The sequence below is a fragment of the Lagopus muta genome, chromosome 5 (genome assembly GCF_023343835.1).
Source record: "Lagopus muta isolate bLagMut1 chromosome 5, bLagMut1 primary, whole genome shotgun sequence".
Taxonomy (NCBI): Eukaryota; Metazoa; Chordata; class Aves; order Galliformes; family Phasianidae; genus Lagopus; species Lagopus muta.
The window spans coordinates 59924712-59952546 of NC_064437.1; the positions used below are offsets into that span (position 1 = coordinate 59924712).

Below are 27835 nucleotides of genomic sequence, written 5' to 3' on the forward strand. Positions count from 1 at the left end.
TCATTCAAGTCTTTTTTGGTTTGTTTAAGTTACACAGCACAAAGTAGATTCCCCCATGGTGGTTCTGGACATAAATAGGCAGAAATTTAGGGTAATGCCAAAGCTGGCTGAATATTTTGGAAGTGGGATCTGTACTTAAAGAAGCTTAAAATATAGATTCCTATAAATTTATACTGAGAAAAAAATATATAGTAGGCCTTACAGTAAAATATACTTTTATATTAACTCTAAAAAGACAAAAAAAAAAAAAAAGGGGGGGGGAAGGGGGAGGAGAGAGCTAGAAATAAAGTGCAAATTAAATACCAATGAGCTTATAAAATCATCATGAATATCCTGATTCTGCAAACATTCTTGCGTACAAGTCCAAGCATCTCAATTTCTCTCATAATGCCTTAGCTAGACTTCAGCTTTCTATGTTTTAATTTTGCCATAAATACAAAACAAATTAAAAAAAATAAATAAAAAAAACACAGATGAGCAATTCCAGAAGGAGCAACCAACCAGATTATTACTCAAAGCTGGGGCAGTCGATGGCTCTCCTTTGTTTCAGCAAGACAATATGACTGCCACCAGACTCACTGGACTCAGATAGCTTCTCTGTGCCCCCACCTGCCTGCAAGACATTGAGAGCTGTTGTCTCCTTGTGACACAGGCAGTGAGCATGAAAGCACCCAGTGTGGTGGTTTATAATCTGCCCTCTAGTGAGAAATACAGTTACCATTTGGCAGCGTCATTATTTGTGCAATATATAACTAAATATGCATTATACAACTATTTCATTTTGCAATGGTGATACTGCTCGTGCTTTACAACTTTGTAAGTGGCTCCATTGCATAATCAGTAGACTGAGCATCTAGGACAGATGTGTTACAGTACCTTGATTTTCAGACAGCTCTCGAGGTCCTTTATCCATAGCTCTTTGCATCATGGCAGAATCTCTCAACAGCATACCATGCCAGTGCTCCAGGTCTTGTGACAAACTCTGCTGAAGGAGTTGAAAAGAGCTTCCATAGCTGCCCCAAACTCCAGTCCTCCTCTAGGGCAATCAACACAACCCTGTTGCTATCCTGCTAATTCAGCTGGGCAAAAAAAGAAGGGATGGTCCTGCATTGACAGCCACGGTCCTGCATTTTGCCTATGATGTGCTCTTTTCCTATAGCAGAAAAGGGAGTTGTGCAAGGAGTGGTCAAGTCAGCTGCTGTATGGGGCATGCTCTGGCCTTGTGTTTCATCCACCATCATCAGCACGGGCTTCAGCTTCATCCCTAGGGCTGTGGAAACCTCCATCACCCAACAGTCAATTCATACCAGAAAAATCAAGCTTTGTTGTCTTCGTTACTTTATTTATCTATCTATCCTATCACCTAGAAAATGCATTTTGATAGAGACAGGTACGGAACAATCTGTTCTTACACAAGTATTTCCACCACAGAAGGATTTCTAGGATTCAACTCTATTTAAAATGCAAGATTCGAAGAAGCTTTTATTGCCGCACTTTCACTTCTCAATAATTATGCCTTAATAGTTCTACAAGTCCACACTATAATCTGTCATATATTCAAGAGATTAGGACAGAGAAAAATCCATCTTCCTTTTGCTGAGTAAGTCAAGTCACTTTTATTTTTAATGCTGCTTTTTAAACGCAGCTGTGCGGTAGCATTCTCCACAGATTTGTAAATAGGTAAATACAGCCAGGGGAGGCGTGAAAGGAAAGAAAAAAGGAAAGTACAAGATTAAAGAGAGATGAGATCACTGGGGCGAAGAAAAGTGCCATAGCAAGCTCCACACAGCAAGTTAGAGAGCAAATATAGTCAGGTAAGGAAAAAAAAAAAGAGATCAGGCACTGAACTCAATTTTTATTGTGTTAAATTTGAAACACCGCATCTCTTTGCTCCCACGAGAAACGTTTATATGATCTTTAAGTTCTTTCACATTGTACTTCTGTAAGATCCATTTGCAGACGTGCTCCCTATGGTTCACAAGGCCTGAAACTGAGGCAAATTCTTCCAGCATGCCATCAGTCACAGTGCACTCACCCACTGACAGTCTGAACGCTTCCTGCAGCAGCTTTGGAGATGACGACTGATATTTGCAACCCCTGTGAGAAGCCTTGTTTACAAATGAGAAATTCTGATGCCTGATATTCCAGGCAGCACTAACTGTTAGATCTTCTTTCTCGACATCATTACTCATTTGCAGGTGTTAGGTATTTCATTATTTAAAAGCAGGGAGAAAAAGCAGACAATAAGTATTCATAAAACATTAGATGCTCTCCAAAGGGCTGTTTGAGTTAATACAGCCCATAAACCTCTCACTTTTACTGGGCTTGAAAATGATAGCTATTCAAAGGAAATTATGTCACTACTTAAAATATTTTACCAGAAGAAACTGCTTAGCACCAAAATCTTCAACCACTAAGAAAGAAACTCTAGTTTCCACTACATTACAGTCTTCTGACAGAAAAAATAATCTCCCCATCCTGGGTCAAGAATATGAACGCTATTTTTGGCTGGGACCTGACCGCAGTGGTGCGCCGTGCTTGGCGACTATCCATGCTGTTAACTCTCCAAAATCTAGTCTGAATCACCTGAACATGCATTGACATAGGGTCAGTGTCATTTAAATTGTTCCTGCTCCTGCTAAGGTAAGGATACAAAAACAGAATCAAAATAGCTGGGTTTGGTCGTAGAATGGGTTCCAGCTCCTGCTAGACTGTTGGGTCTGTGACGAATGCTTGCACAGTGCATTTGTTTGAAGTCTGCAGATCAAAGTCAGTGCGCATAACACATTGTTGCTTAAACCTTTGTGAAGCTCCCAAGACACTGAAAATGGCCTAACACCCAATGCAGGATGAAAAGTAACTCTCCAAGACATCTGAAAACAATGGATGCACTTTAGGATTTTGCAGTGACATAAATGCAACATATTTTTATCTGTATAGCTTTACAGTACTAGCAAGAGCTGAGCACCTCCAGGTGAAAGATCCTTGCTATTTGTATACATATATTTTAAATTAAGATGAACAAATTAAAAGAACCAAAGTATCCCATTGCTGTCTATGTTTCTAACCTTCCAGAATGGGGTCAGAAGTAAACCATGACGCATAGCATATTAGCTAATTAAAAAAGGGTGAAAAATATCATTTGCACTGTGTAGTTTGTTTTTTTTCCCCTAGGAGAAAAAATGGGGACAATCCAACAACTTTCTTTATCTGCTATTATAAAATGCTTCTAGCAAATAAATTCTACAGCAGAGAATACTTTTGGCATGTCTGTTCAAGTATGCAGTCACAATTGCTGGTGACCAACTGGTAGTGATACAGCTGCCAGTTTGCCTCTGTGACTTTCACTGGATCCATCAATGCAGCCATTCTGGAGGTCCCAGATGTTTGGTCTAACAGCTCACAAGCCTTGTGTGTTGCAAGCCCTCACCCCTCAGAAAGTCTGTGCTTGTTCCTGTAAAGACAAAGTAGGTATTTCTTTCAATAACATTCACTTGTCATTAGAAAAATATCCTAATTATGAATTCAAAAGTGACAGATTGTGAGATTCAGTTTGCAAAGATGATGTCACTGGTGGGGAATTGGTGGGTAACCTGCAATTACCTCTTTGAATAGACATCAGTGTTGTATCTCGAGAAATAACGGCTAATGATATGTCTTCCAAAAGGAAATAGCGTTATTAATTACCTTACTGTGAACACACCACTTATTGACAGCTTTGAAGGCCATTCATCCAATTAAGTATAATGACTAAAAGCTTCATTTGGCCTTCATAGTTATACAGATGGGCTAAGAACAGAGAGCAAGATCCTGATTTCATTTATAACCTTCATAAATATTCAGAGAAAGTCACAAACACCCACGGAGCTACCCCAGTTTCTATTGCTGTGATTAGAGTCAGACTGTGGCAGGTAATGATGATATAGGAAGGGCTGCAAACTGATACCTCTAATACCTTGAAGACTTATTGTTGTGCAATAATACGATCTGTCATCTCTTCTGATTGTTACTAAGCACTTTGCTTCCAAGCACTTCCCTATCAGCTTTTAGGGGGGTTTTCTTTCCCAAACTATCGTCCAATCCTGCATGCATTTCAGAGACAGATGATTTAGTTGCAACCACAGACCTGAGTCACTCCTAAATTTAAAAAAAAGAAAAGACAACAAAAACCAAAGCAATCTTTGGAAATATTTCAGGATTTTCACAAGTGTTTTTTAACCCTCTCAGACAAATCAAACAACCATTCTAAAAGCTGTTAATTCGTATTACACTCTGCCTCAGTTTAAAGGATCTGCTTCTGATTTTACTCAAACACTAATGTAAGTGGAATAATGCACAGAGCTTCTTTGGATTCTCTTTCTTGCAAGGAAGAACAGAGGAAAAACACCCTCAGACATAGAGGATCATTTCTATAAACACATTTAGGCTTCTCTACAGTCCTTGTTAACATGCCATTTTGCTGATTAATTATTTTAATGGCTGGCAAGACAAATCTTAGTGCACAGCACAGCTAACATGCCTCTAAGATAACAGTGCAGATATGAATGTCGCTTTTGCCATCACAGCTTTTTATCTTTGAACAGCAACAGGTTGCTAATGATACGTGGTTATCTTTTCTGCATTTTGGAACATCAAAAATGCTGACAGACTGAGGTAGCAACAGTTTGTAAGCAGTCAGTTAGAACATCAAAGGCCTCACTAACGGTTTAGCGCACACCAGCAGGAGCAACAGTTTTAGATCTACCTGTAGCACCAATCTAATCGCTCCAAAATCTGATGGCGATGCTCCTATGACATCTAAGAAATGCTTTCTTGTTTGATGGAAAGCAACAAGACAGCCAAATGGCAAAGCAACTGCAAGTACTTCGTTTCTATGCAGAACTGAGCAGCCACGGAGCTCACAACCTTGCAACAGCTGACATTGGAGAATAACTGAATGCTGACAACAGGTCTTGGGAGAATGCAGAATTATATGTAAATATATCAAGTACATGTTTTTTAAGTGATAGGTCTTCACCTTGTGCAAACACATTGCAACAGCAGTATTTATCAAAAGGGCACCTGATGTGAGGAAGTCAGATCCACTGTTGATGCAGAGGCATTCAGTCTGCATTGCAATGGGCGCAGCACGGACAATAAGAACCCACCTTCTTCAAGGCAATGACTGTGAGCAGGCCAGAAATGACTGCTTTGTAGGTGAGGCTCACATATGAGGATACCAAACTGTGGAAATACATACTTCTGCCTGAGGAAAGCCATCTTCCCCAGGACAAGGTGATTTTTTGAACTTGAACCCACAGAATATTGAGCTTTTCTTTCTGTATTACCATATTCCTATCAGTATAATGAAGGCCTGATACTATGGCAGGCACTACCTCCCTGCAAGATGGACAGAGATCCCAGGGATAAGTCTTCTTTGCTTTTCCTTTTCTTTGCTGCTCTTCAAAATTTACTTCTGGCCTCCATATTCCCCAAGGTAGGGCAGCCATTTCTGCTACCAGGAAAGTTGGATATAGGTATGGTCAACGTGCAGATAAAACACAAATGGAGCAGACAGCTCTGAAGTGAGATCCTGAGATTGGTGCAGAATTACCTGGCACGTGCTTCAGAGCCATGCAGTGCCATAGGGACTGATCCCACAGCAAGGCCTCATCCCCCCAGTCAGAGTGGGCGAAGATTCAGGTTCAGCTGTAGAGCTGGAATTCAGCTTTCTGTTGTATTTTCTTATGGTTACAGTTGGTTGAGAGCTGAAAAACTCAGCAGGACTGGGTCCCAAAGCAAATAAATGTCTGCAAATCTCCAGAAGTTGTGGATGGTCCATGCCTCAAGCGCTCAAGGCCAGGTTGGATGGGGCTTTGGGCATCTTGGTCTGGTTGGGGGACTCCCTGCCCATGGCAGGGAGATGGGGTTGGATGGGCTTTAAGGTTGGGCTTCCAACCCAAGTCATTCTCTGTTTCTGTGAGTTATTCTCCTATCCTCAGGATTTTTCATTCAAGGAATTTGGCAAAGTTCACACCAGAACTGGCTTGAAGTTGGCAGATACAAATCCCAAGCATTTTGGCAAAAAATCCAAAAGGAAAATGTCACCTTGCTTCATAACATGTACGAGAAGCAAATTTGCCTTTTGATTTCGCAGTCCGTTGCAACTCAATAACCACACATAATGAGGAAAAAGGTTCAAAAATGTGTAAAACCATTAAGAGAGCTACTCTAGAGATAGGAATTTGGTAAGGAAGTTCAAGCAGAGGTCATACAACACAAACAAAAAACAATGCCTGATCCCAGAAAGTAAACAAAAAATATTTTCTAATTAAAGTATTTAATTATGTCAACTATCATAATAAATAAAAAAATACCGATTTCTCTATAGCATCCTAATTCAGGACCTCGTTTTCTAAACATTTAACTCAAATAGCAGAAACAGCAGCACTGATTGATTTCACACCCTTTTCTGTTATTAAGGGTAATTGTAAGTACAAGCATTTTCAAGAGTGTAACATCAAGTTTGTGGACACGTGATAAAATTTAGAAAGCTTTCTACAGCACAAAAAAGAAAAGAGTATTGTAACTTTTTACCTTCTGCAGACCACAGTATTAAGGCAAGTTTTTTGTTGACTTTCAGTTTCTCAAAGTCACACACTATCAAATCTCTCTGTACAAAAAAGCATGAATACTTGAAGTTAACAGAAAACATCACAGGTATCAACGTGCATGAAAAATAACCATTGATAACAGTGACCCAACCATTAAAAAGTGACTCAACCCAGTGCCTAAGTGCAAAATCTTCTACCATAAATAAAGTCAGAAGCAAAGCATAGGAGGAAGAATCACATTTCATGATATAATGCACAGCATGTTACGCACCCATGGTGCGAAGACCTGCCCCACTTTCAGTCGTACATTCCTTACAGACCACAGTAACACTTAGTGTCCTGCTAACCCCAGGTACCATTAAGCAATTTGGGGCTGGCAATATTTTAGAAAGGATAATGCAATACTTGTGCTCCTGTAATTTACACCAGTTGCCAGCCTATCTATTTATCATTCATGACAGCTATTAGAGTGGAATTGGAACAAGAGCGTATAAATTGTATCTTAATAAGTTATGTCTATGGTCTCATTGAGACAGAAATGAAAATTAAAGCAGAGATACAAAATAAAACTAAAAAAAAAAAAAAAAAAAAGGATGTTCTGTTTAATATTCTTCCCATTAACGTTCTTGCTGTAAGAAAACCTGCCAGTGGAGTCAATGAGAGATTATCTTGAGCAGGGCCTCAGCACATTAAAAGATAAATCATATATAGCTGACGCAAGTCACGGGGGTGGGGGAGGTGTGATGGCTTTCTCCATCGTTTAGTACAGGGCACACTGACTGAGGTGAGAGGCAAAAACAAGCAATAAAACAAGGACAAAGCAGGAAAAATCTTTGTGTGTGTAATGAAATAATTAATTATATATAAAAGCAGTATAAGTCTACATGTTATTTCAGCCCCAGTCAATCAACATGCCATCTTAGATACCCCAGTACTGTCCTCATGCTCACTTGCATTATGAATAACCTGCAGTAGTTGCAAAAAACTTCTCCTCTGAATTCAGAACTCCATAGCTGTACACAAACTGTGTGGTGCCAATCAACTATTTCTAAAGGGAATCCAGAGAAACAGAAGTGGTGTAATTTAAATGCAACAAGGAGCAAATATGTGACTTGATTATCAGAACTTCTATTCCAGAGCTGGCTGGTACTCCTGGGACCGCCATTTACAAGCCTCATTCAGAGACGTATCAACAGTTAGAGCCGATTAGGTACGGGAGAACATTGTAGAACATTCACAGTTCATATAACCTGGTATAACAACTGCCAAACTCGATACTACCTTGCTTTCAGAAGAACAATTCACCCCTTTATACATCAAACAGCAATTTTCTTAACTGCAGCAATTTTGCATGTGATGATAAATTCTGGTGGAAATTAGCTCCATAGTTACTCAGAAAAAGTAATGCTAAGAAACTGCCTAAGCTTATTTGTGCTTTTTTTTTTTTCAAAATTAATGTATGATTTAAATAGCTAAATAAACTTAAATTTATTTGGAAAGACTGGAAGTCTCAATACTTGCACTTCTTTGCCTGGATTAGTTTCAGAGTGCAGGATTTACCATGACTACTTATAACCACTGGTTGAACAACTGACAGACAAGGTATTTTTCCCAAGTAAAGTGCTCTGTAGGGCTTAAGAAATACGTACATTGGCAACCAAATGTAGAGAATGAATGAACACACATGTAAAGAAAGGCCATTGTTAGATGAAATGTAACAGACCTAGTCCATATTAATCTATACTGACTTGATGAAAATCCATGACTTCACCGAATTTTGGATTGACTCCTAACAATTGCAGATCCCAGCCAAATACAACAAACTCTCACTATGGTAATTTTCAGATTGGCCCATTTGGGATAATATGCTTTATAAAAACGTAGGCTGTAAAACTCATGAGTTCTTTCTAGCTTAAATAGCTCCAAGGATCTAGATCAACTGCAATTTGAACTCTAGTTTACATAAGCTTTAATGATATTTTGAAATATCATAATAAATCCTCAATTTTTTAATTATTGTACATTAAGTACCCTAAGTCTCCCTGAGAAAAAAAAAGTCCAGAAAAACCAAATAATGAAGTCTATTGCAAAAGGAGATTTGTTCTTCTCTTTTTGTTTTGCTTTCCTCGTGTAAAAATATTGTGTCTTTTTGAACCATGAGTTTTGCTTCAGTTCAGTGACTTGAGATTTTAAACATAAGTTACAAGTTACAGCCTAAGCCTGTATCAGTTTACTTTATGGGAGTTCAGAGCAGTTAAATAATGATAGATTCATGATAATATGTAAGGATTAAAAATATTTAATGACCACTGATACTGTGACTAAACTCTGCTCTTTTAAACCAAGATAAAATACTTCTTATTTTCATTCAATATTATGAAAAACAAGATTTTGCTTATATGGAAATCAGAGCACAGTTCGTGCCCTTCTCAAACTTTGTTCACATCTTCCCCCATCCAGCTTTTGTTGTGCTCAGTCTTCTAGTTTCTGCTTCAGAAGAAGCAGGCTTCAGACTGGACTCCAAAACTAGTTGGGAACTTCCCCATTTCAGTCTGGCATTGGACTTCTTACATTAAATGCCTTCTGTTTTGTGTATAATCAATGAACATACAGATGTTATAATTAAGAAATAGAGAGTTTGGCTAAGCAGGTTATTATACCAAGAAAGAATAAACAGAGGGCTTACCCTTGTCCTGAGCTCACTGGAAAATTCCAAAGGAGGAATCTCTAGAAAGAGATCCTTCCTCCCCAGTAGTCAGCTCTTAAATGAGCTCTAGGAAAGGTGAAGCCAAGCTCCATACCTTCAGCAGCACAGGTGAATTGCCTTCACCTGTGCCCCCAGGACTGATTCATTGCTTACCTCAGGTGATCAATCAGAGGTCCAGGCCATGATTCAGCAGTTCCCATACATTTTGTTTTCCATTCGCCCACAGTAAATTCACGTGTCTCAAGCCAGGTTTTGACAACACTATCCTTTTTATATTGCAAAACAATATAGTCAGTCAATATATCAGATATTCTCACCCAACGTGGGCACTGACCACCAAGAGGCAGAGTGAAATGCTTTCCAAATGGGAGATGCTACTGATGGAAGGGAGAGCTTGAGTAGGTGGGAAGTGGGTGGGACGTCAAGCAGACATCTGGCTAAACATCATCTAAAGATAAGAGATGATCTTGGAGAGGGATGGAATTTAGGGCTTAGAATTCAGCTCCTTCATCAGTGATTCAATGAAATTTGATTAATATTTACAAGTAGAAATGTAGGAGTAATATTAGGCTGTTTGAGAGTTAGTTTGACAGTGAATTCCCTTGTACTCTGCTAATTACACAAAGAAACAGCACAAAACCCAGATACAAGTGCCTTAGTTCTGCCTGTAGGAAGTGTCACTCTTTCAAAACCATTTGAACAACTGTGGTAAATTTCTCAGCTTTGAAACAGAAATTCTGGGCTGCTTGAAAGAGAAATGTTTTGCAAAAGCCAACATATGTTCTCTTCCTCACAGTACAAGAATATATTTACCACAGCCTAATATTTTGTTCAAATGGTGAAATTCCCATTTCATTATGGAAATGTTAAAGCTTCCTTGCTACAATAGTTTTATTAGAAGAGATTGAAGTTTCTAAGAGGATCCAGCCACAACTTGCCCCAAGTGTTGTAGAAATTCTTTAGCAACTGCTGATGACTTTCTGTGTCTGTGTGAGTGAAGGAAATTCTCAGTAGTTTTGTTTATCAATTCCAAAACTTGTTTGAACATACTCAGAACTAGATTTCTATGTTCCTGTCTTCACAGAACAGAATGCCCATTTCTCTTATTTAGAATGCTTTAACATGAATAAACGGTCAGGGTTATGAAACTGTACCCCTCAGATTCACTCAGAAGCTGAGAACTTACATTGGCAGTAAGTTCTGATGTGCTCTGAAATGAGGAAGACTACAAAATATCTGCACAGTGCTTTGGCTCGAGGATAAAGACATTAACAGCATAGCATCACATCTTTTTCCTTCACCCAGAAAAGTCAAGTAGGTTTTTTGGCAAATTTATTACTTGACTTCCTCACCAAGTAAACACAGCCTGACCTCAAATGGACTAGCTATTCTGGGAACCACTGTTTGGCATCAACTCATGCTTTCTAGTACTTTCCAATTATCTGAAGGAAAAGATAAAGAAAAAATAAAGATGAGGATTTTGGAAAAACAAAAACCTTAATTGTGATGGCATTTGGTTTAAATGCTAACACAGAATCAGTAAAATCTGCTCTGCCTTAGTGGGTCACCTCCTGTCCCTCGATGGGAATCTTTTCTGCATTCAGAGGTGCTGCCTAAACGTTCTACCTGTGAGACCAACGCGGTGCTGCAAGGCGCCAAATCCCTCCAAAGCCCCATGTTGAGTCTGCTGCTTTCACCAAAGTGATATGTTCCTGGAAAAAGGGTTTTCCTTTTGAATTACTGATGTAGAAATGAGCACTTCTATCAGCACTGCATCCTTCGCTGTATTGACTAAGGGAGAAATCAAAGACATTTCAGGATGGTTTTTCTCTTGTGTTCCTACTTGCACAACCTCACAGAGCCTAATGGAGACACGAGGCTGTAACTCAACACATGATTTCGCATAATTGCACCCATCTTAGGTTGCAGTCTTCTAGCATTGCTAGCCCTGGAGTCTGACCTTGCTTTTAAAAATTAAAAGTTTACTTTGCTAACACGTCTCCTTCACAGCTTCACTGATGTGTTCAAAACAATGCCAGAGCAGCTGGAAATGACAAAAGTGAGCAAACAATAGAGTGCTAGTCAAACTCTTTCATACTCTGACACCATGTTAAACACAAGGGGATTTAGGAACTGTGTGATTTAAATGTGCTTTGACATAGGAGATGATACTAGGGAAGATAAATGTTTTAAATCAAATTCTGCTTAAGATAAGTGTGGCATACCAAGTAGCTACTTGACGCTTGAATTTAAGAAGCACAGTTATTGAGACACACATTTAAATATACACGAGTGTATCTGGAAAATATGTTCACTGAGCTACAATATTAGTAAAGAAAATAGAATGGCGTATTGCACAAGCACATTGTTCTTCAGTTTACAGCTTGCAAAAATGCACATTCTATCTTGGTTTGAAGCCAAACTGGAAGTACAGGTGCACCAGCAGCTGAGAGTATTCCAATAATTGAAGAGAAAGCTTATTCAGAACCGATGCTCTGCAAATCAGTATATCCAGCTGCTTACCTGTGAGCCATGGGAGGGGTAGGATTCAGAAAAAAGACTGATGCTGCAGCCATCTCTCAAAGATCTTGGGTTACATGCACATTTTTGGTGTAACTTTACCGTTAGGAAAACCAAAATATTTCCTTCCTATGGAACAGGATTTATACTCAGCCCTAAATTTTCCTTTGTCAACAGAGCTAATAGCTACTTTGAAAACAGGTGTGGTAAGGGTCTGCTGCACAGGATCTAAGATAGGCATTAAAGCCAGTGCAAAATGGGAATAACTCTTAATATTGGAGTTTAAAAGTCTTTTAAACTTAGTTCTTAGTCTGACCTAGTACAATTGCAAAGTCTGGCATTAATATCAGATTTTAGGGGGAAAAAAAAAAGAAAAAAAAAGGTCATTAGAATCCCATAACTTTCCGTTCAGTAAAAGTTATAGACAAAACAAAAGCCCACATCACAAGTGCTCTGGAAAGCAGAGATTTGGGGCTGTTGGCAGATACCCTGCCATCTTTCCTCACAGGCAGCAATAGACAGTGAAAACTCCAGAGCCACATCTAAAATAAAGAGATTCCATGCCAGAAGGAAGCATGGGGTTCAGTTTTCCTATGGTCTAAATAATTAATATCCAGCAGTTGAGAGATGGCCAGCTTGCTCCAAGGTTGTCAGATGACCCAGCTCCCCCAGTACCACTCCTAGGTTAGTGATGGGAAAAAAAAGGTAAAATTCTGGTAATTTTATCAGTGATGCTCTTACCCCTCAGTGTTGAAAAGCATCGCTTTGCATTTGGGCTTGCAGAGACTATTTCAGCTGGGCAGTAGTGCGCTCATATCTCTTCTCAGCAGCCCTCTAAGGTGAAGAAAACAGGGGAAGGTATTTCCTGTGACATCAAACCATATTGCAACAAGTGCTCCTGCCTGATGATCACCATTTCAGAAAAAAGGGTTTTGATTGTAGAAAAAACTTCACCAGTCTAATGTGCCTCCTCCAGAGCTGCATCACTCCCTGTTTACGTGACAGTCCTTCAACAGAGCACTGATTCTATTGGTCACTGGTCAGATTAAAACCCACAGTCTGTCTTTTGAAGCTGAGTCAATGGAAGAATCAAGTAAAGCAGTGAAAGATTTATTAATTCACATATCTGTGAGTTTTCCTTTGGGTAAATATGTATATATACATATATTTGTATAAAATCAAGGGCTTAGAATTCAAGTAACTTGTCAGGGGGAAAGATCTGTGTACTCTTTTTCCAGGCACTTGAAAAATTTGAGAAATCTGTTCCCATTTGTGTTCACAGCACCTAGCACACTCCTTAAATGTGATGCTTAGCGCAGGCAGCCATCTATTGCCTCCTGAATAAGTCACTGGTTATTGCTTCTTATGCCTGCCACAGCAAAACAGCACACTCATTCCTCACCTTTTATATGTGAGGAACAGCAAGTGAGATGCTGTTCCCATCTGCAGCTGCCCTGTATACGACTAGTATTTGACCAATCTAAAAACTGTCCTATTTCCTCTCCTAAAATCAGCATTTCACTTTGTTACCTAAATGCGTAACTCCCAGCTGCTAAAGATCATCATTGCTGAATGGGTTTCTCCTACTTCATTGTTTCTGAACACCTGACAACACTGGGATAATAAAAGGTGCTGTGTTTGGGAGAGGGGCTTTGGTTTGGTTTTTCACAGAAATATTCTTTCTTCAACACAAGCACTAGCTTTTATTAATTAATGCACACGTACAACTGCAAAGCACAGCTATCTACTCTGCTATGTTAGTTGTATTTTGCATTTGCAAAATGAGGGTGGTGAGGCACTGGAACAGGTTGCCCAAGGAGGCTGTGGATGCCCCATCCCTGCAGGCATTCAAGGCCAGGCTGGATGTGGCTCTGGGCAGCCTGGTCTGCTGGTTGGTGACCTGCACACAGCAGGGGGTTGAAACCAGATGATCATTGTGGTCCTTTTCAACCCAGGCCATTCTATGATATGCTTCTTAGAAGGATACAGGGAAAGGAATGCACAATTTTTTAACCTTTTCATCTCCAAACCTAGGAACTTTTCAGACAAGTTAATCTCTCACATGACATTATCAATAAGAACTACAAGTTTAATGCTCTTTAGCTAAGATGTTGAACAAATTGTGTGTATTAAACTCAAGCAGGAAACGCACAGCTTCAAGCACTTGCAGATGAAAAGCATCCTGCCTATCCATCCTGATGGACATGTATTTGGAAATCCATTTATTTGCTTCCCTTCCTCCAAGATCAGAGTGACAACGTAGTTCCAAACCCTCACCCCCACTCACAAACTCTGTTCCCATCTTGACATTCCATCACTGCATTTGCACTGTTCAGGCTTGTACTCATCCTCCCAAAGCTCAAGATAGTTTTCAAACGAGCCTTCAAAAACTTGCTGTGATCCCAGTTTTGGCAGACAGCTCTTGTCACGTACTTTGTTACTTTGGTCAGAAGTCCTCATCCCAAACAGCCAAAAAGTGAAGAAGAGGAGCAGCCTCCAAATATGGAGAGTCACGCTGGTTTGTGGAGAAGTTCAGCACATTGGCATGTGTAAGAATGAAGAGAACTGGAACAAGTGCTAAAAAATGCTCCAAATAGAACGTGGCGAAATGTTCAGAACTTCCAACTACTACACAAAATTGTGAAATGGATTAAAAAAACCCAAACGACTAACAGCTCATTAGTAAATATATCCCTATCATGTTGGTTCTAGCAACAAAAGTGTGCTTTAACTCTCTGAAATCATTTCCAATGAAACAAAGTTTAAGCATAAGTCCTTACCATAACATTTTATTAAGACAGAGTCAATTTATGCCATCAAAAATGAACAATGAGTTTTTTCAATCACACTGGACGCTGACTTGCAGGAAAAAAACTGAATCTTAAACCAAGTCACATAATTCTTCTGTTCATAATGAAGACTTTTATTTCTCTCTGCTGCTGTTGGATGCTGTTTTCAGGTGGTCTCTCAAAATCCATGCTATTTCACAGTATTCTGTGTATTGATTACGAGGCCAATTACAAAGAGGTCTAAAACTTCAGTAACATCAATTAACAATAATTAGGCCCTTAACAAATTAAGAAATAGTCATTTACGCAAGTCTTTAAATGGGAAAGTGTAAGAAATATCAAATTCTGGAAACATACAAGGCTGGCCCTCACATGCCAAGTACTTCATATGCACAAGTCAAGACCATCTCTCTCAATGGGCCAGTATTTTCTTCCACATTCATAGCACACAGCACCTGTTAGAATACCATTCCCATTCTCTTGTCCTCCATGTCATAAAGAAATGGAAGTGAATTTGGTGCTCACCTGTTTGATAAAGGAGTGCTTGAGGCTATATGCCCAAGTGTAGCTGCGTTGCTGTTCCATACAAAGATTTGAGCTATTTTATTTGTTTTTAGGGAACTCTCCTTCCTGCCAGAACCCTTTTTTAATGTCTGCCATGAACAAAAAAGTATATACTTTGACCTCGTGTACCTTGGAAAATAATTTGTGATCTCACCATGCTACCTTACAAATCAAAATAGCAAATTATGGTAACTTTTGAATCCTAAAATATTGGAACACATATCTAAAAGGAATCAAAACTATAAACTGCATAAAGACTTCAAATTGCTTTCTGTTACACAAGTTTAATGACTTCCTTGACAACAACATGTAAACCTTCCTTAAAAACAGTGCATTGAAGAATGCTTATTGAAATACAATTGCTGTGCAGGAGAATCTTTTAAAAAAACAATTGCCATTTTGTATGTTGTGCTTCTGCGTTCTTTAAAAATAAACACAAAGTAATCCACAGTTAGCAAAATATATTTAAGCTATGCATTGTAAGCTTATGTAATAAGCTGCTTTAATGGGAGAAAACTTCTTATTAGGAAAAAGAAAACACTCATAGCTGGAGAGTTGGGAGCGGTTCTCCAAGGATGCCACGAGGCTCCTGGCTTTTTAGACAAACCTCTGGCCCCAAAGGGGCAGATTTTCATAATGTGTTGTAGAAGCCCTTGGCAAATGACATCATATTCATTAAATTTAAATGGAGACGCTTGATGTTTTCTGTAAAGATGTCCCAGGGAGTCAATTTTCAAGGAATTCATAATGTAAGCAGCAAGTTATCGGAGAAGGAGACATTCATCACCTCGGAAGGCTCCAAATGAATCATTTAGAGAAAGAGGTGGCATGACACATTTCGGCATTGTCCTTGTGGTCTCCATGAGGCCCTGTGCCAGACACACACCCCAATAACACGAGAGGCAACCTGTGCACTGCATTTCCTCAGGCACTTTCTACTTTCCAATGGAAGCGCTTAGTTTAATCCTTAAAGTTAATGCTACAATGTCAGAAGGACTGAAAGAGCAGAGGTGACAAGAGCGTGAAGCTCTTGGCTTCTGCCTGACATCTGCCTCACACCTAACGGTAGCTAACCCATCTGTTGAACTCCCATTTTCTTTTTCCTTTTCTTTAATGTGTTTCACCCTGACACTGATCCCGCTTGCAAAGAAGTGAACAAAGCATCCTATTACGAAAAGAATCTACTGCATGCTGGGCAAACAGATCCTTTAAAATCAGAATCCTGTCCTACCAACTTCAGCTTCCTGTTGTTGGGTTGTTTCTGTGTTGCGGGCTTTTTTTCTCCTTTTTTTTTTTTTCTTTCTTTCTTTCTATTTCAACAGTGAAATCTATCCAACATTCCTTCTATTTGGTTCTCTTCACCACACAGCAGATATATAGAATCATAGACTCATAGAATCATGAATTGGAAAGGACATTTAAAGGCCATCTGCTCCAACTCCCCATTCAGTGAGCAGGGACACCCGTGGCTCCATCAGGTGCTCAGAGCCCCATCCAGCCTGACCTCAGGTGTCCCCAGGGGACAGCCACATAGCAACCACCAAACATCCTGCTTCTAAGTCTGAAGCAAAGGACCATCCCAAGGAAGTTCCTTCCCTTTGAAATGTTGGGCTTTGTTTAAATATAACGTGCCCAGAAGATTTTAAGAAGCTTACTTTTAAACTTGCCAGCATTTAGCTATGGAGAGTACTTCTCCGTCGTGAATATCAAAGCCTGATCTATGTTGCCACATGGGCAGCTTATGGGCAGCTTATAATGCAGCTTGGGCTGCATTAGAAGCATGGTCAGCAGGTTGAGGGAGTGATCTGGATGGGGCTCTGAGGACCTGATGGAGCTGTAGACATCCGTGTTCACTGCAGAGGAGTTGGATCCGTTGGCCTTTAAATGTCTCTTCCAACTCAAACAATTACAGGATTCTATGCTATAAATCCCACTGTAAACCCACTACAAAAATCTCTGCAGACTAGACACTGGTACACAGGATGGAATGTACTGATACTTACATAAGCACTGCACAGACAATGTCCTCACTTGGACTGTGCTGAGCGTGGTAGTCTTCCATCATCACTATTCAATATACAGAACAGACAAGAGAGTTATAGCTTCCTTTAAAAGATAGTCTTACTCCTCTCCCACAAAACGGCACTAATACAAAATAATCCAACGTTTAATTTATTAATGTGGAATGAGAGATGAGATTTGTTCTTCATCATCGTTATTTATAGCTTTACTAACACATCCAGTGTTATACAAAAGGGCAATGTATCCCAAGTGAGCTTCAGCCAGACCTTGCACAGCACTCCCCTAACAACAGATTAAACAAAATAAGAAAATGAAATCCTGACTTTTAGTCTGTACGTTTCCATAAAGAATTAACTAAATAAGTTTAATATTTATATATCTGAAGAGAGACAAATTGTTTTTAATGGTTCCTCTTTGTTTAAGTCTAGGTATTACAATTGCTTTTTAACTGTTAGCTTATATTTAAAATATCCTTGAAATACTGTTATCACGGATTAGAAATGTTAAGTAGTAAAAACTCGAAAACCAAGTCCATGCTGGGAAAATGGGAAGCTACCTAATGAAGCTGGGATCTTACCCGTCAATAGAAGTACAGTTGGTATCAACTAAGCAACATCACGCTTCTGAGGCACAGAAATCGCATTGGATCCATTTTCAGATGGGCAATGGACCTGAGAATGAAGTCACCATCTGCGAATTACAGATGGAAACTGCCTTTCAGTACGCAGCACGGTGCTTCCAGAAACCTCCCTTCCTTCTCCATCCTCATTCCTTGTCCACTCACCCATTAAGAAAGCTGCATAGCCAGAAAGAATGGGGTAACATAGGTGACGGAGATCCGCAGAACCAGGCATGTGTAAGTACACATACATCTCAAAATCGGACTCTCATTTGCAACAACCATCCTCTTTCATGAATCCTGAAAGGGAAGAACCCTTTCTAAGCCTCTTGTCAAGCCCATGGTAATATGACAAAGGATTCCGCCATGCTGCCAGAGCAAGGAAAGGAACTGCATCCAACCAAAATTCAAGCCTCCTCAAGGGACTCGCTGAATTACACCTCAAATGCTCCTCCTGAGCACCTGCTATCCTAACAACTACTGAAGAGAGCAGAGGCTTCCTTTGTTTGCTGCCCTGTATTTAACATTCAGTTAGAATCGGCCTTAAGGAAACAGCATTCTCTAAGGCTGAGACTCTCAAAAGCATGGTTCTTACAAACACATATGGAAGTGGAACTTAGAAGTTACATTTTTTGCATATGCAGATTAAGATCACAACTCAAACAGTACTGTGGTAGTGCATTGTGGTGCTTTATTAGTGTTAGACATGCAATATTGTTTTAATGGACAGAAATTAAAATACTGAGATAACATTGTAATCAAATTAAAGAGCTGAAGTTGCAATAATGAAACAAAAATAAAGTTTTTTCATGCATCCTAGGTTTACAGTTCTCACATGTGCATATAGTTGTGATTCTGTACCATTATTAAATGTAGACAAAGTACCATTGATTGCACAAGACAAAATTAACCCCTAAGGTAGAATCTTTTACAGACTTCCTATATAACCTGGATCTTCAGCTTTTTACAGCATATCGTAACACAAGACACCTGGAAGCTTCTAAGATGAATAGGAATGGCTCTATCACTTGTAATATACAGTGGCTGCTGAACGAATTGTGAAAGGCAAAGTAAATGCTCTCTATTCTATAGGAGGTTGTGACTTTTTCCAACAGAAACAAATCTCAAAACCCTTCATAAACAGATTAAAGTGCTACCTATTGCATATTAAATACTTCCAGTGCCTGTATGCAGATTTAGAAGTTATAAATTCCTGAAAATAGTGTCTCAAACTGAAGGTGCTGACAGACCCTTACATCTAGCATCATGAATGCAGCAGCACTATTATCCTTCATTACGGACTTCAAAGAGAGGAAGTTAGGTAACATGCTTCACATATCACCATTTTAAAATCACAGAGCTAACAACTCTATCATATCAGCAACAGTGATGGATACATAAACAGCAAAAAAGCATACTTTACATACTTAATATAGGACAATATTTTTTCTTTAAAGCTGGAAGTGTAAATAAGCCTCCAGTGCAGCAGTAAACATATTAAGACAACAGTTGTTTTTAGATGCATCTAAGAAAGGGCATCCTCTAGAGAAAGAAATGCAGACTAGTACCTAATGAGCCTGAGTTTCATTAGGTCCCCACATCATAAAGCCTTTCTAAATGCAAGGCAACATTTTCACAGCTGGAAAGTTACAAATAGTTCTTGATACAGAGCCAACAGCAATAAATGTAGCTATGTATAATCTAGGGAGAATGCTACATTCATTAGTAGGTGGAAAACCAAGCTAAACATAAAATACAGCAGCACGAGGTAACATATATAAATATTAAACATCCTTCCAGGATGGTAGAAAGTAAATGTTACTTACAAAACTAAAATACAGCCTTGATATTTGTTCTCTGAAGTAAGGAAAGTACATTGCTATGAGCAGAGATGTTTGAAAGGAGAATTTTCAAGTACAGGGTGTGCACGGATGAACTTTCATTCTTACTTTTGACAGAAGAGACCAAAATAATGTGCCCCAAGTTCTCATCCCTACATTTCAGAGGGCAAGAAAGACTAATTGTAAGTGGCAAGTGATTATAATTTTTAAATGATCTGTCGGAGAATTTACAATTTTGTCCTACTGGAGAAACAGAACTTACTTTGTTTTCAGCATATAAATCACTCCGTATGAAATGTTTTCATTTGAAAGCTGCATGCTCCATCACATACAGGTGGGATGAAGGTGCATTTCAAAAACAGTCTCAAAAACGTAGAAAAATGTTAAAATTTTCATTTTAAACAGAAAATGACAGGTGTGCAATTTTTCCAAAATTGCCCCAGAAGAGCTCATATCTTTAGCCATAACAACTCCATATAAAAATTCAGAGTTGAAATTCCCGTCCCTTCTGGTAACTTTACCCTTTCCTAAATTGCATTTGTCGTTCTCCTCTCTTTCTTGATACACTGCTGGAAACAAAAGGTGCATTTATTCCCTCACAGATCAGATAAAGACGAGATAGCGCATTCAAAGCTTCACTAAATTTCTTCACTAATGCACAAAAATTGATCTTTTCGCTACCTTTAATCTGCTTATCGTTGTCGGTATGCAAATATGTCAAATGATCTGCTTTTAGTCAATTATGCAGTTTGATATTCTACATTTACATTCTAAAAGGAGTGATTTCAGAGGTGCTAAATATAGTAGAGTTTCATTTTAATAATTATAAGTTGGCTTGCAAGTGAAAAGTCATCGGAGTGTATTTACTTGTTAAACCCCACTGGTGTGTATGGTTTAATCATCATGGGTACTACACACTGCCTCACGTGTACCAGTCAGTTTGAAAATGACTGTTGAATTCAAAACAATTGCACAACTCCTCCCCGTTAACAATATGAGAAAACCACTTGCCTTAGCCAAACATGGAAAAATGTTCAAGAACTTGCATGGAAATACTGAGTATCTGAAATACATCTTGGTGTAATTAAGAAATAAAAATGAGTGCAAAACCTAACTTCCAACAGTAAATGTACCATAACTTGTATATAACCTTTGGCACTTTGAATATATTACAGCAAATTTACAGTCATACAGACCTTAAGTGGGTCAGAAAGACATTCATGTGGTTTACAAGGTACAAAACTTGATAAATCTTTTGGCTGTCAGTAGAGAAATCACTTGATGAAGTGGGCCTGTTTCTTTGTCTCAGATGACTGAGGCTTCATCCAGGCAAAATGACCTACACTGGTGGATCCCAACACGGGGCTGAGAATGCTCAAACTGCATGAATTTTAACATTAGGGGTTTGGGAGATAGCTCCTAAAAATGGGAGAAAATAAAAAAGTGAGTGCGAAAAGAAGGAGAAAAGAATAAAAAGTAAGAAAATGAAATGTGGGAATGATTGTACCAAATTATCTTTTGTCTAAGAAGTATATTCCTTTGCTGTCATATAAAGCTAACATTGTCAAAAGTATTCAGACAGTAGATCCATTTCATCTCTTCCAGATAATAGTTATTTAAGATAATCTTTGTGGCTTTAAAAACAAAAAAACAGATTTTTTGCAGCATGAAAAAAAAGAGGAATGTTATGCTTATTTCTTTCTCAAAACAGCTATTACTGTTGTTATGTAAGAAAACAGATCAGGCGTAGAAAGAAGAGGTGAAAAGACAGTCATTCTTTTAAAATCCAAATCTAAAATATTATCTGTACCTTTTTTTTTGTTCTACTAGTTTCTTACTGTTTCACAGCAATAGACAATCCAACTGAGGCTCTTATGAAGGAAATTAAAATCTACCTCCATTAATATTGTAAGGATTCTTCTCCTACACTATTTTGCCTTAATAAGTTCATCACTGTATTTAGCCATTTTATTGAATAACAGATACCCTTTTCATCTGTCATCTTACAATTATTAAATGATCAGGAAGACATGTACAACATTCTTTCATTTGCCTCAATGAGAACTGAAAGTACTTATAAAGAATACAGACCTTTCTAAAAAAATAAAACTAAATTGAACCTCTTCCCCTAGACATGTTTCAGCAACACAGCCTATTTCTAAAGGCTTATATTTTGTTCTCATAAGTTTAAAAAAACCTAGGAGATATAGATCATGTTAAACTCAACCTTAAATTCAGTCAGTTCTACATTTTCAGAATTACCATGTCTTTTTAATTCAGTCTGTTCATTTCTCCTATACTTTTACTGTAGCAGACCTTGGCTGAACAAAGTACTCTTACCTTATTCCAACTTTTCTTCCATCCTACTTCTGACTCTATTAACACTGGTCAAAGTACTTTAATGTATAAAAAAAGCATGCAATAACTTCATACAAAAAGATCTGCAAAATAATCCCATGTAATGAGTTCGCCACCAAAGTTCAATCGTCATACACAAAAAATCTGCATTTAAGTGTAAATTAACTCATTCCCACATGTGCCATTAGTGAAATGGCATGGTATTTTTCACATTGCCATACAAAAGCATACTGCATACAGTACAGCATTTAGTCTGTAAAGATTGTGCATCACTGTTTTCCTCTGCGTGTAAAACAAACTGCATTCCATTGCAACAAGCCACGCTTAGATTCTACACTGGCTTGAAAACAGTGGCCTTAATGGCATGCCATAATACCAGAATTGACATATTTGCATAATATTAATTATCAGTCAAGAAAACATTCAAAAAAGCACAGGGTATCCCAGCTGATGCTGCATGGACAGTGTGGACACAGACACTGCATTCATGTGTGTTATTTACTCTACAGTAAATATGCTGCAGCTAAAGTTGTTTTCAAAAAGGAAAAATAAACAAACTTGTTCAGCTAACCCAATGAAGTACCATTTTGGCAGTACCTGCAAGTGTTTGGAATTAAAACCAAAAATCAAATACCAACACAAAAAAACTTCGCCACAGTCCCATTCCTTCCAATGTCTGGAATTTTTTTTAGAACAAAAAGGAATGAAAAGAAGTCAAAACGTTGAAATGTTATTTCCTTCCACTACTGTACTCAGCAGAAAGTCCCACCAAGTGTCACCATCTTAGCTTTTGGAGAATTTGCCAGCCTTTCGAGAAGGTTCATATGGCACTCTGAGAATACTGGGTGTTTCTTCCATCACTCGTACCAGAAGATTATCAATGTAATCCTCCAGTTCACGAATATGGCTGTCCTTCTTCTTAAGCTGCTCTTTATGTTTCAGCAGCTCTTGTAAAACCTCTTCGTAGGTGAGGTTCCGGTATCCTGCAGTGGCGTCAAAAGGATTTCCATCCTGCAGGTAGGAAAAAGAAACAAAAATAAACAGGCAGGAAAACAAACAAAAGAAAAGGAAACAAAACCCACCAGATTTAATTAATCAGTTTTCTGAACCGAACAGGTTGGCAGGTTGCTTTTCATATATTTCTCATGTACACCTCTGACACAGGACATTTTTCTTATATTTTATTCCTTCTCTTTTCACTCTAGAGCTTTTCCCTCCAATATCCCTCCCGGAGCAAACAGCTGGCGATACGTTGCCCAGTTTGAAATGTTTCCCACACTAACACATCAGAAAAAAAACACAACGCTGTTCTCAGAAAGATGTGCACACATTTTGTGAACATCTGAGCAGTAACCCCAGCAAACTGTTAGTGGGACCTTTTGGGAAACCCACAATAAGGTAACATTAATTACAGCAGAAAAAGAGCCCTGAGAATTCCGGCCCTATCGTAACTTTCCTGAGTTCTCATCTTTAGAGAATATTATAGCAAAACATTTACTTAGCTTTAAATGACATCAGCCCTCATCTGTCTTTCATATTCTATTTTTAGTCACCAGCAGCTTGCCAGGCCTTGGTCTCTGAAATATACATTACAGCTTCCAATTTTACATTTCAGGTGAAGTTAAGAAGACCAGAGTACTTAAGGCAGAAATGTGTACTGCTAGAACACCTTGCTGCATTGCTGCCTACAAAGCAGAAAGGGCACAGAAAGCAGCAGAGGAAACAGCAGTGTTTTGCTATTGATTTCTGATGGCTGTGGATGCAGTTATCACCAAAGATGGGCAAATTGGGCCCTGTAAGAAAGGTCAGGAGGCGAACCAAAACACTATAATGTCCTATTCTATGTCAAGAAGATACAGCTAAGATCTTCAGTAACCAGATAATGATATATTTGGCAATTTATAATCTAGAAAAAGATTGCTTCTTCCCATACAGCTCCATACCGACATGTTGGCATGTCAAATCATGAACATATGCAGGTGCCCAGAGTTTTCAGTAAAGCCTTGCAAGAAAAGAGAGAGCACTGCAAACATGCTGAAGTACCACAGATCAATCAGTCACTCTCTATCAATTAGATTTTAATAGCAGCTCTTCAAATTAGGTGCTTTTAAGGATTTCTCACTGCATTTGAGATGTTTCACAGCACATTCATGTACGTGTATTTAGTATTTTGAACTTCTATTGTCAAGTGACAGCATTTTACGTGATCAATAAGTGCCATTTTATAAAAATGCCCACCTTGATGAAATCCATAAATTGGTTACTAATTGATTTCCAACAAGTAGAGAAGAGGAAATAACTTTACTTTGTGGTCATTCTATTTTTAGCACATTTTCTTCCATAAGAAGGAAGCCAAATTTTATCTTCAAAGAATTAGGGATTTAGGGTTGTTTTTTTTTTTACACACTAGAAAATAAATTAAGACTTCAATGTATGAAATACAGAGTTTGCTTAATTTTCTGATTTGGCAAAGGAAGAGGAAAGAATATGCAATGATGTTTTTAATCATTATATAAAGTTTACTGGAAAATCATGTACAATACATATGCTTTAAAGATGTTTTGCCACACATATGCTCTGTACTTCTGTGTGATCTTCTGTGTGAATAACTTATCAAATTAAACACACAAGAAAATTCTACAATGCTTTTAGTATTTAGAAATAGATACTGCTAAAGGAAGGAAGATTTTAAATGTCCAGTTTGAGTAAAGGGTACTTAAATGCCTATATACTTACAGAAAAAGATACTAAAAATGTAATATAATGCATTAATCTTACGGTAAAGTGTTAAAGAACACATTGCAAATAATGAGTTTGCAAAGGAGTATTGCCTCAGCTGTAAGACTCTGTTGAGGCACAGACTGACAACCAGAGGAGATGGAGGAAGAGGAGTCAGACAAAGCGACGGCCTGGCAATCTCTGATCATCTCCATATTTAATGAGGAATTCTACTCTGGGAATATAATCTATACTCTTTTCACATCTTTTGTCCTACTTACTTCATCCTCCTTTCAGTTCTTAATTAGGCCTTGAAGAGCTCACGCTGCCCTTTCAACTGGCTACTGCTCCCATTTAAGCAGTGCTGTCAGAGGCAGGTGTTGGCACCAGAGTGGGAGACACACAAACATAATTACTCAATGCGATGCGCAAGGAAGACATGCAATGAATTGGTGAGGCCTATTATTGCAGAACCTAATAATAAATTACTTCAAACACCTCAGAAACCAAACTGGAGTCATTTTAAAAAAAATTTTCAAATGGTTTCATTCAAAACTACAGTTGTGATATATTTTCTTCTCCTAATTTGTATTTTGTATGAAATGAGCACCTCCTCATAATCCTGCAGCTGACATTTAGAATAGCTGCTATTCCAAAAGAAAAATCATCAAGGATTTCTTTTATCACCTTTAAATCCTTTAAATAAAACAACTCACATATTACTTCTTAAAAGAATTATAAATGCGCTTTTACCAGCAATAAATTACACAATTTCCAGTAGCACATTTGCAAGCACGCAGAAACTGTAATTACGGTTACTTTACAGACAATAGCTGCAAAGTTAAATCAGTTTTTTTGATGTTGTGTTTTGTCAGAGATTAAGTAACCGCCTGGTAGAATTCAGTTTACTATCTGATCAAAGGCAGCATTCATACACGCTGACATCTCCCACCAGTTCCTTGCATTAAAAAAAACTTGGGTGTTTATAATAACATCAAATATTATTAAAAGACATTTACATAAACCAGCAAAAGCAAACAGTACAAAGTCTTATTTCCCTGTGAAACTTGTGTTCTATGTATTGTAAAGATTGAAAACAAACCCACTTTTAAAGATTTGATCTATTCACAGAATAAATTTGAGTAAGACCACATTTTCTTCCAAACAAAGATGCTGCATAGTCCATCTGTAGAGTTTGTTTTGTCTTTTCTTCCTAGTACACAGTTTTAGGTACTCTTACAATAAAAGAGTATTTTGAATAATAACTTTTAGTATTTATTTCTATTTTAAGTGTTTTCTGCAAGGCTGCTCATTTATTATTTTTATGATGAATCCTGCCATGTATCAGCTCATTACTTCCATTTGGATTGGCCATCTAAAAGCAGTCCTCCAATCTCAAAGCCTGGCAATAGAAAACACCTGTGATGATGGCTAATGGACAGCTGCCTAATGCAGGGCTCTCATCTGACTGCACTTCTCTAGAGCTACCTGCAGATAGATCTCAGTGTTTCTTGTTGCTCTCCCTGTATAGATCTAATTTTCCCTTTCTTTTCCACATTGTAATATTAGAGGTTATCCAAATATTTTGCACACTGAGTACAAAACTCTTCTTTATTTCCAAGTTTGTTTCAGTTTTCTTATTTTCCAATTCGATTTTCTGGAAATATGAATAGAAAGCAAGACAAAATCACAGAATCATAGAATGGCTTGGATTGGAAGGGACTTCCAGGATCATCACATTCCAACCACCCTGCAACAGGCAGGGCTACCAACCTCTACACCTAAAACTAGACCAGGCTGCCCAGGGCCCCATCCAACCTGGCCTTGAACACCTCCAGAGACAAAGCAAACAAGCAACAAGCATTTCCTTATAAGAAGTTAAAAAAGAATCCTAGCTTATATTGTACTGGGCACCAGTTAGTCGGTATTTGCTGATAGCTTTCCGTAACACTTCACAACTCACCATTGTTTTCCTGAGGTCCTCAGTGCCAGAAGGATTCACGTTAAAACTGCGGAGGAAAAACAAACAAACATCAACTGTGCACACATATTTGACCAAAACTTCTGCTACAAATTACTACCGAACTGAGAGAACTAGCTGCACAAGGTATTTATCATGACTTATTTTCCTGACTTGTCAGACTTTGAATAACAAGGACGATATTTGAAATTAGTGGAAATTTTCGTATACTCTCCGTCCACAATTTTTGATATCCTCCTGTCATAAAATCAGAGTAAGCAGCGTAAAGATGTTACAGATTGGGCTCCTCCAGCAATTTGATTATTTCTAGACGTATTTTATACTTCTAAGTATAAAAGAAATACTTCATATGAATTATTCTGGGAATAGATTCTGGGATGAGGTAGTTAAAATAAAAACACAACAAGAAAAAGGCTAACATTCATTGCCAACTTTCATGGAAGCTGCCAAAGGAAAAATTCTCTTCTTTGAGAAATTCCACTGAGGTCACCAGGTTCAGTTAGAACTAAAAAGTTATCTTGTATTAACCACGCTTGCTTTATGCTTATAATTGAGTTAATAAGCTATTATTTTATAAACTCAGTGATTATCCCACGTATTCGGAAAGCAAAGATATTTCGTGATTGTGTTGTGTGAAGATAATTTTCGTCCTCAACTGCAAAAATGGCAGTAGATATTGATAAAAACAGCCATTGTCAAAGTGTCAGACCCAAGAAACAGACACTGTCCATGGAAGTTGATGTAATTATTTGCAAGTCTCCTCAAAAAACATTGCTGCCATGTCTCATGTATTTGCTATAGCAAATTTTGAGAGAAAATTAAGTCTTAGGTAGAATGCGCTCAGAATTTGGATATGAGTCACCAATAATACTTCCCTGGTAGCACCATAGTCGGTGTCATTCTTTCACATCACAAAACCTACCATTTACTCACGTTGCATGTATTGGCTGTCAAAGACAATCTCTGCTGAGAGAGCTTCAAGAAAACAGATCTGTGCCTGGCTGCACCAAACTGGTAACAAGCTCCTACGAATGCTATGACAGGCATTCAGAAGTTCATTTCTTTCCTATTTTTCAGGCTAGATAATCTCATCGGCCTAAAACTAATGACTAATTCTACAGCC

At 38.3% G+C, this 27835-nt stretch overlaps 2 protein-coding genes and 1 long non-coding RNA gene across 3 annotated transcripts in view; 1 reads left to right on the top strand and 2 right to left on the bottom strand.

Moving 5' to 3' along the window:
• Positions 1 to 27835, top strand: part of INPP5F (inositol polyphosphate-5-phosphatase F) — a 949391-nt gene that overhangs the window by 52913 nt on the left and 868643 nt on the right. The window lies entirely within an intron of this gene.
• Positions 1322 to 9355, bottom strand: LOC125692913 (uncharacterized). Its single transcript, XR_007376923.1, has 3 exons — positions 9280 to 9355; positions 6577 to 6652; positions 1322 to 3454 (listed from the first exon to the last, which is right to left on the bottom strand). It is a non-coding gene; the product is annotated as an uncharacterized LOC125692913 (long non-coding RNA).
• Positions 18460 to 27835, bottom strand: part of RAB11FIP2 (RAB11 family interacting protein 2) — a 32844-nt gene continuing 23468 nt past the window's right edge. The window contains exons 4-5 of the mRNA XM_048944073.1: positions 26695 to 26740; positions 18460 to 23024 (exon numbers count right to left, since the gene is read on the bottom strand). Coding sequence (XP_048800030.1) covers positions 22797 to 23024; positions 26695 to 26740 — 274 coding nt within the window. The 3' untranslated portion in view covers positions 18460 to 22796. The remainder of the gene's footprint in view (positions 23025 to 26694; positions 26741 to 27835) is intronic.